The following is a 9840-nucleotide window of genomic DNA, read 5'->3' as shown; positions in this document are numbered from 1 at the left end:
TTGTGTGTCAAGTCTTTGATTAGTGTCTTAGTGATTACAGTTCCACAGTCTCGTCAGTTTATCTGTTCATTTATTTCTACACTTTGTGTTTTCTACTTTCTTGTCAGTTTTGCTTTGACCCCCGCGTTCGTTTCCGCCCATCTACAATTCTTGGATTTTCCCCAAATAAATCCCACGCTGAGAATCCGCACTCGTGTTCCGTTCACTACGGCCCTTTATATCGAAGTGCAAACTGGTATAATGATCGTTATGATGATGTCAGACATTTTACTCCACACAACATGGTGTCAGCGATGTGGTAGCTCAGTGGCTAAGGTGTTGCGCTACTGATCGGAAGGTCATGGGTTCGAACCCCAGGTCCACCAAGCTGCCACTGCTGGGCCCTTAATGCTCAGTTGTAAGTCACTCTGGATAAGGGTGTCTGCTAAATGCCGTAAACGTCATGGCGGAGATCCACAATAAAGCCTGTAACAGTACAACATTTACAGTCAAAGGTTGGATTTAGTGGGAATTTTTAAACATATCTCAAACGTCCGTTTAGATGAGTGACCTAGCGACTTTTTTTGGTACTTACGCTAGTTTACATCACATAGCATCGCCTGGTATTGGATACTATCCGACTACCGATCACTCCATCCCATCCCTAATCTACTCAGTTTCATAATTCACAAAATCCGATCTCTTGGGCATCAGACAGATGACAGAACCAGGCCGTGGACCTTCGGAAGACTCTGAGCAGAGCCCATGTTAGAAGCGGAGAAGAGGGAAAGAGAAAAACGGTATGTCATTTATTCAGAAACAAACAAAAAATGAACGTTAAATCTTAACAAAATGGTGCCGCTGCCTCGAAGTAATTTCCGAGCACGGATGAAGACGACGGCGACGAGTCTCGGCGTATCGGAACCATTAACGCGCCTCACGCCGGCTGATTAAAAGACACGAGAAGATGCTAAGTTGCGACCATGGGACTCTTCAACGAGAAATATTTCCCATCAGTCAAAAACATTTACCGCGCTTCAGGCCATGGTGAAGCGATTTAATAATAATTTCCATTAATTTCTAAGCAATTACTCGGCGAGCTGCGGTATCGGCATCTAATTTGACACGCTGAAGAATTTCCAAACCTTTTGCATGCGAGTTTATGAGAGGTGTGAAAGGTAGTTTAGCGAGGTCTGAATCCCGATGGAGTGTTAATGGGGACGATGGCGTGTGCAGGGTCGGATAACCGCACGATGGAATGAACAACAGAAGAAACGTTAAACCGAATCGAACAAGAAGCGAGCTGTAATATCTCTCATCATCACTAACTTCATCCGATTTCTGCTAAAATGTTTCTACTAAGCCATTTCTGTTATACATACACATGCTTATAAGGCTACATAACCTCTACATGAACAGAGATAAACATTACTATATGTTATTCCAGCAGACATGAGCTGTATGATTCATTGGATTTGACCTAAAATACTCTGTAACATTTTGAAGACTAAACAGCATCTACACAAGCCCTTCTTACAGACAACTGACATAAAGCTACATAAGGATTCAAGGACAATTTGAATCACCAAACATCGACTATAAGACAACTTATGACATTGACATGACACCACAGTCAAGAGATTTCTATTGACATACGGTTGTGTGATGACGCCTTCTGGACTGTATTATAAACAAGGAGCTCTGGATACTTCATAACGGTGCTATAACATCTCACTGCAATCCGGGCTAAAAAACATACTACGGCTAATAATAATAATAATAATGATAATAATAATAATAATAATAATAATAATAATAATCGATTAGTAAAAAATGATACGACGAGATGAGATGCGACACTATTTATGATCGTGTTGCTTGAGGCAATAATACGATGTTTGACGATAAGGCTGAATCTGACACGCGATACAATATTATATGATATTTTACGCTACAACGTAAAGTTATATAATCAAATAAAACGTGTTATCGGGATACGATACAATATTATATGATACAATAAGACACGATGTTAAAGGTTACAACGGTGTAAGATTCAACACGATATGTTTTATAATACAAAATTCTGCTATATAATAAAATACTACACAATAAAATAATGTTATATGATATTTCACAATGTTATACGATATTTTACGATACGATACGACAACAAGATATTATAGGGTTCAATATGACGTGATATAATTATAGCTCTGATATAAGATTCAGCTTTTCTTAACGCTTCGCGTGGTTTCGTTTTTATTCCGCAGTCCTTATAGGCTACAAATCGTCTTCTACCCTCTGGTTCCTCTGTCAGCTGATGGACTGAGTTCTAGTGGTGTGGTTATGTGTGATGGCTGACCCTCATCACGCGTTTGACCTTCTGGCTGGAAGGAACAGTCAGCGTGGATCAGTGAGAAAGCTTTAAGTTACTCTTCAGTCTGTTCTTTTAATGGACTTCTTTTTCTTAAGTGCCGCTCCTGATATCGGCGTATATCAGCGTGTCGGTGCTTCGGCTCTCGGAGGGGTCATCGGGCTCCTCGTGGACGAGAGCAGAAAGCTATTTAAATACACGAGGAGTGCTTAAGCCCAGAAAAACGCTGGCCTCGTTCCTCTAAAGGTGGGCAGAGACGGATTTTCAATTAAAACTAAACACAAAGTGAGGACGCAAACAACCGTGTTTACTCGCGCGCTTCACGAGCAGACTGTTATTATTTACTTTGACTGTTCGAGCACGCTAAGATCACTGATCGGTGTAAAACCAGTAGCACATTTTTTGGGCTGGATTTTTAGCGGGAAATCAGATTTCTGTTAGGACCACTTTGTCAAATGAGAATATAGTTAGTGTTGGCGGTATGGTTCTGTTCTGAGCAGGAATCCACGCACCCGTCCGTGCGCATGCAGGGACCGAGCGGGGAGAGCAGCGACTAGAAAATAGAATAGACCCCCGTATAACAGAACCATTAATCATGCATAGTTTTTTTTTTTTTTGGTAAATAATAAATGTATAAATAAATAAATAAATAAATAAATAATAGTGAGTGAGAGAGAGAGAGAGAGAGAGAGAGAGAGAGAGAGAGAGAAATATTTGGAGATTTAGGACGTAAACTGGTACAACGAACACGGGTTCCGGGATGGTGGAGTCGGGGTCGGAGGAGGGAGTTTAAATCGCAGCAGCAGCGATGCGCTAGAAATCGGCTCAATGAATGGGAATTTAAATGGTCGGGTAATATGGATGTCGTAACCGGGTCGGTGCGCGTCGGGGACGACCGATTAACAGCTGATGCACGCTTGACGACGTGGCCTGCCAGAACTAGCGTGATGCTTGATTTTCAGCGTAAATTCACTCTGAATCGGATTCCGTTCCATTTTCTACGTTTTCGGATGCTCAGAAACCTGAAGAGAGAATTTTTAAAACATTCTGAAAAGTTTTCGTCATTGTCTTTGTCGTGCTGCTAGTCAGCTAATCGAACTAGTGCGAGTTATAAACGGATTTCGCTTAAAAAACATCAAACTTTAACCGGCGTCTTTATTAATAATTAAACACTAAATAGTTTTTCATCAATAAAATGAATAACTAATGTAGTTCCATTTTTTTGACAGAATTACACCTTCCTGGTCTATGCTGATGCTCTGTGCTAACAATCGACCTTGTCAGAGCGACACATGGAGCTGTACGCTGATGGATCAGGGACACCAGCTGAACTTTCTGTATGCTGTAAGACCACGTTTCAGTTCTGGATGAAACGAAGCACCACTTTTATGAAATAAGTATAAAGCGGCCTTCACACTGCACACGAACAAACTGACACGACTGTCGGATTCGGCCCCCTAGTGACAGTCGCACGTAATGTGCGATATGATCGTGCAGACGTCAACATGGGAGAGAAGCGTGATTCTCGCGGCCTCCGAACACCCGTTACTTTATGATCCGACTCTTGAATCATCCAGAGATGCTTACAGGAAAAAATGAAGCATGGAAGCGTGTTACCGAAATGGGCTAAATGTTTGCTAACTTAATTAGCATTTATGAAGTGACATACGGCTAAGTTCGGTGACCCATACTCAGTATTCGTTCTCTGCATTTGACCCATCCAAAGTGCACACACACACCGTGAACACACACCCAGAGCAGTGGGCAGTCATTTATGCTGCGGCGCCCGGGGAGCAGTTGGGGGGGTTTGGTGCCTTGCTCAAGGGCACCTCAGTCGTGGCCAGCCCGAGACTCAAACCCACAACCTTAGGATTACGAGTCAGACTCTCTAACCATTAGGCCACGACTTGCCCCGTGACTTATCATGGTGAATGAAGTTAGGAGTACAAACAATCAATGCAATCCAGAAAGACCGCGAATAATTTTTGAGGAAACATGGGAACAACATTAAAAATAACACATAACACAATATAAATATTAATAATTTATTACTTTATCAGTAACACTGTATTTAAAACAAAAAGATTGTTTTGGATAAAGTTTAAAAATTACTAAAGTTTATGTTAATACTTTTTAATAATTCTTATCACCTCGCGCACACAATCCTGATCGGACAACATCGGAACACATCGCATCCGGTCGGCATATCGGATGCGGTGTAGTCGCACAAGTTCAAACTTTTTAACGGATCCGACGCTCAAAACGGATCTGAAAATTACGGATCCGCGGATGGTCGTCACCTCACGCGGCGACCTCGCGACTCTCCATAGGAAATGAATGGCTTCCGGTTTATCGGCGGTCGTTTGTCGTGTGCGGCGTGGCGGCGGCTTTAGAGTTGGATTTCTTTTCTGCTACATATCAGTTATCATTTTGGCTCCAAAAAAAAAAAGAATTGTTGATTAATCTGGTTTCTTTTTTTATTTCTATCAGATATCTGATTTTGTACATGTAAACATACTGAACATTAGCATTAGCATTGAATGGCAGTAAAGTGTGCCTTGACCTGGAGGACAGGTCGGATGTCTGTAAGCGTGTGTGATGAAGAATTTGCATAATAAGCTCTGGACCATCCAGCTACACCTACAAGACCCGTGCCCTGCCTCATGAATATGGTAATGAGCATGCAAATGTGCACAAATAAAGGGCAGCTGAACTCTCGCTGACTCGGTCGAGGCGTAGAGAGAGCGGCCGATGATGACAGGCTCCCTCAGACCGTGGCAGATGTTCACAGAATATTTATGTGGATGTGGATTTTTAGAATGAAGTGGATTTTCTGTGTTCCAGTGGAACGTAAAGGAAGTGTGAAATATATACGGCTTGTGTCATTCGTAATAAAGGAGGCGTGGCCTCTGTGTCTGTCAGTCGAAATAAAGGAGGCGTGGCCTCTGTGTCTGTCAGTCGAAATAAAGGAGGCGTGGCCTCTGTGTCTGTCAGTCTTAATAAAGGAGGCGTGGCCTCTGTGTCTGTCAGTCGTAATAAAGGAGGCGTGGCCTCTGTGTCTGTCAGTTGTAATAAAGGAGGCGTGGCCTCTGTGTCTGTCAGTCGTAATAAAGGAGGCGTGGCCTCTGTGTCTGTCAGTCTTAATAAAGGAGGTGTGGCCTCTGTGTCTGTCAGTCGTAATAAAGGAGGTGTGGCCTCTATGTCTGTCAGTCGTAATAAAGGAGGCGTGGCGTCTGTGTCTGTCAGTCATAAATAAAGGAGGCATGCCCTCTGTCTCTGTCAGTTTTAATGAAGGAGGCGTGGCCGCTGTGCCTGTCAGTCTTAATGACGGGGGCGTGGCCTCTGTGTCTGTCAATCTTAATGAAGAGAGTGTGGTCTTTGGATCTGTCAATCTTAATGAAGTATGCATGGCTTCTGTGTCTGTCAGTCTTAATGACAAGGGAGTGGCTTCTGTGTCTTACAGTCGTAATAATGGAGGCATGGTCTCTGTACCTGTCAGTCTTAATGAAGTAGGCGTGGCCTCTGTGTCTTGTATTAACATTTTACCTCTTAGTTAATAAATAATTCGTTTTTTCTAATCAATTCTGGATATGTGACATTGTCAGACTCTCAGGCTCGTCATTGTGTGTGTTTCATGTTTGTTGCTTTGTTCTAATTTACATGCAATCTGTTATTAGTACAAACTGAACTGCTGACCTGGGAACAGTCCATTGATGACGCTGGTCTATTCAGCACAGCATATCAGCACCTCAAAATGGTGGATTTAAGAAACTACTGTGTAAATATTTACTCACTTACACAAGAGAACATTTCTTAATCAATATTCTGATATTCAGCTAGATTTACAAAAGCTCTGAAACTCAAGTAGAAGTTGTTATTACGACTTTATATCACATTCGTTTCACTAAACTTTGTACAGAATTCTGCCCAAATGAAGTGTTGATTGTATCATAAACTGTAAATCAGATCAGTCTTTAGATGTTTATGAGTTCTGTGAATTTTACTAAAGGAACATCTGGGTAAGAAAATATAAGCAAAATAGAAATGTTAATGTTAAATATTAAATCAAAATATGATAAGAAGGTAATATATTAAAATAAATAAATCAACAAGGAAAAGGTGGATTCAGAATAAAGACGTCTGTAATTTCCTGTCCTGCATTGTACAACTGCTTTGTGACACACTGCAGATTTGTTGACTTTTCCTCTAGAATGCATTAGACTGCAGCACACATGCACAGTTTTGCAGTCCCGCACTCGTTTATTCACTGTAACGGTTAATAGTTTTCTCAGAATGAATCACCGAACCTGGAAATAGAAGTGCTGTTATACAACGGACCAAAATAGTGCAGGATTGAAGCGAACGCACACAAAACTCTGCCTTCAAAAGCTTTAACAAAAAAACTCTTGTTTTCTTCAAATAACAGAAATGTCATTTAGCTATTTATCTATTTTTATATTCTTCCTTTCTCCCTTTTCAGTTTATTTACCTGTTCATTAGATCCCTGTGTGTGAGGAAGTGATGGAGTGCTGATGGGAAAAGTGCTGCAGCAAATGGATATGAGTGCACGCACACACACACACACACACACACACACACACACACACACACACACTCTCACACACACACGCACACAATCTCAAGCCAGTTGAGTGTACAGTACTATACATCCAGGGATCAGAAAAAAGGACGAGAGAAAAGAAAAGAATAACAGAAAAGATAAGTGGGTGAGAAAGCAAGCGAGTAGTACAAATGAATAGGAAAAAATATGTGAGAGAACAGAAGAGAAAATGTGTGTGAGAAAGGGAAAGAAAAGAAAAGAAAAGAAAAGAGGAAAAGCAGAGAATGCAAAATGACGAGACAAGAGAGGAAAAGAAGAGAAGAGAAAACAAGAGAAGAGAGAAAGTAAAAAGAAACAGATGGTTGTCTTCTGTCTGCTTGGACATCCGACGAAGATGAAGATGACGAAGATGGAGGTTTCTTAACCAATCCAGAGGTAAATTAGCATAACAGGTGTTTCCACACAGGTAACCGTCTAATCCAGATGTGCAGCACTGACACACCGCTATGCGCACTTCGGAATCAGATGAACACAGTGCTAACACACTAGCATGGATTAGCTTGGACTTGGACTTGGATGCATGCACTGATACAGAACGTCACGGTATCTGTGTATCAGTCTTCAGCAGCACTAGCGCGAGGCAGACGGAGAGAGAGAGAGAGAGAGAGAGAGAGAGAGAGAGAGAGAGAGAGAGAAGGGGGGTGAAGCTTGGATGCGGTGCTGAAACATTGGACTTACCTTGAAAGGGAACATAGGACATGTTCCATCAGTGTTGAACCTCGCTCGCGCTCCTCAAATCCTCTGCATGCTAAAAAAATCCTCCCTCAGCAGTCAGAGGAAGAGATGATTTTAAAAGATGAAAAATAATAATGATAACATCAAGCCGCTCATGGTGTCTCGCGCGCCGACGCAGAGTGATGGATAATTCCGGTGGTGCTGAAAATATGAGGGTGAAACAGGCGAATGTTTCAAATGATATTCCAGAACATGGAGGAAGAAAAAGACATGAGGAGGAAGAGGAGGAGGAAGAGAAGGAGGAGGAGAGGGGAGGGAAAAAAGCCGGCGTTTAAAATTGTTTTTAAAAAAAAAATGCAAAAAAAAAACCAAATTAAATGAGCATTAGAAATAAATAGTGGCACGCGCCGATAGTGGTGAAGCGGGGACCGAGAGAGAGAGAGAGAGAGAGAGAGAGAGAGAGAGAGAGAGAGAGAGAGAGAGAGAGAGAGAGAGAGAGAGAGAGAAAGAAAGGGGGCGGAGGAATGAGCGCGAGCTTGTAGTCTATCTATCTTTCTATCTCTTTTTTGCAGTGTGGTTATATCTACATGCACTACATGTCCCCTCTCTTCTCTCCCTCTTCCCTTCTCGCACCGCGGTATAAACGAGTTCGTATAGCGCGAGCTTCATGCTCTCAGCGCGCTCCCCCGCGTGCGCACTCACACACCCACACACACGCACACACGCAAACATGCACGCACACACGCAAGCACACGCACAAGCACGCACACTTTCTCATAGACTCTCTCACATATACAGACACGCACGCACACACGCACACACACGTTCTCATATATATATATATATATATATATATATATATATATATATATATATATATATATATACACACACACACGCACACGCACGCACACACACTTTCACACACGCGCACATGAACGGCACTATGGCACGAGTGTCAATCTCAAGGCCCGCGAGCAGGATGCTGTGACCAAAAGACACTAAATAAATCTCCTAACGCTAAGGAGCCGAAAAAGCGCCATGAAGTTAAAGTGAGGAATAAAACACAAGCAGGACGTCATTCTTTTCCTATAACAGCACTTTACTGACGCGTTTTATTCCCCTTATAACGCAGCGATTTGTCAATGATTGTTTTTACATTGAAAACTAAATGTAATTTCTCACTCCATCGCCAGCATCCTTTTATTTTCGCCTTTAGAAAAAGAAACAAACGGATTAAAGGACGTGTTTATTGGACGTTTATTACAGGAGTCACGCTGACAAACGAATCCCATCCAAATAGGGCTTTAATCTGTATTAATCCACTAATCAGTGAGAACATTTGTTTGTTTGTTTATCATGATATTACCTTTGTTGACCTTAATTTCTCACCAGATGCGAGCATACACACACACACACACATACCACATCATTGTCATTGTGACTACTGTAATGATGTAATTGATGTATAGGAAGGAGGGGTGCCAATACATTGTGACAACAACAGATGGACAAAAGTCAGTGATTATACATTATACTCCTACACAAACTGCTGCAATCTTGGTTTTATATAATTTTTAAAATATCCAAAATGTTGTCACTAATCAAACTGATCTTCAGAACATGTATACAGACTGTGCTAAATTCCTCTGTTTGTCACACACACACACACACACACACACACACACACACACACACACACACACGTATATACACACACACGTATATACACACACACACATACATACACACACACACACACACACACACACACACACACACACACACACACACACACACACACACACACACACACACGTATACATCATACCTCAATCAGCCGAGCCAACTCCTGGTGCCCCACCACACACCCCGGAAGCTGAGGCTCAGTGCCATGGCAACGGCAGCCAAGATGGCTTTCAGTGCAGGCAAGTGGACAGTTTTACAGTTTATAGCGATATTAGGTTCATTTAAACCCCCACATGTCACTGACACGTCTGCAAAACGACTTAAAACTGACTTAATATATTTTATAAACGCACCAAAAGGAGACTCGAATACCAGTATAATAATATTCCTGTGTTTTGGGCTTTCATTAGTGGACTGGTTTCCGGTGGATGGACATGACCGCCATCTGGTGGTCTTTTACATACATTACAGGCTAAATAAATCGGTTTTGTTTTTTTAT

The 9840-nt window shown here is 41.9% G+C and overlaps 1 protein-coding gene across 9 annotated transcripts in view; it reads right to left on the bottom strand.

Annotated features, from left to right (window-relative positions):
- The window catches only part of syngap1b (synaptic Ras GTPase activating protein 1b), a 91671-nt gene extending 83367 nt beyond the window's left edge, over window positions 1-8304 (bottom strand). For 4 of the 9 annotated variants that reach the window (XM_047808706.1, XM_027157792.2, XM_047808705.1 and 1 more), the window contains exon 1: window positions 7656-8303. In XM_047808706.1, coding sequence (XP_047664662.1) covers window positions 7656-7677 — 22 coding nt within the window. In that variant the 5' untranslated portion in view covers window positions 7678-8303. Of the gene's footprint in view, window positions 1-7655 lie in introns of all 9 variants that reach the window. The other 5 variants (XM_047808707.1, XM_047808709.1, XM_047808710.1 and 2 more) reach the window with 2 other exon arrangements.
- Between the last annotated feature and the right edge of the window lie 1536 nt (window positions 8305-9840).

Source organism: Tachysurus fulvidraco, chromosome 25 (assembly GCF_022655615.1).
Source record: "Tachysurus fulvidraco isolate hzauxx_2018 chromosome 25, HZAU_PFXX_2.0, whole genome shotgun sequence".
Classification (NCBI taxonomy): Eukaryota; Metazoa; Chordata; class Actinopteri; order Siluriformes; family Bagridae; genus Tachysurus; species Tachysurus fulvidraco.
This window is presented reverse-complemented; position numbering and strand designations above follow the sequence as displayed.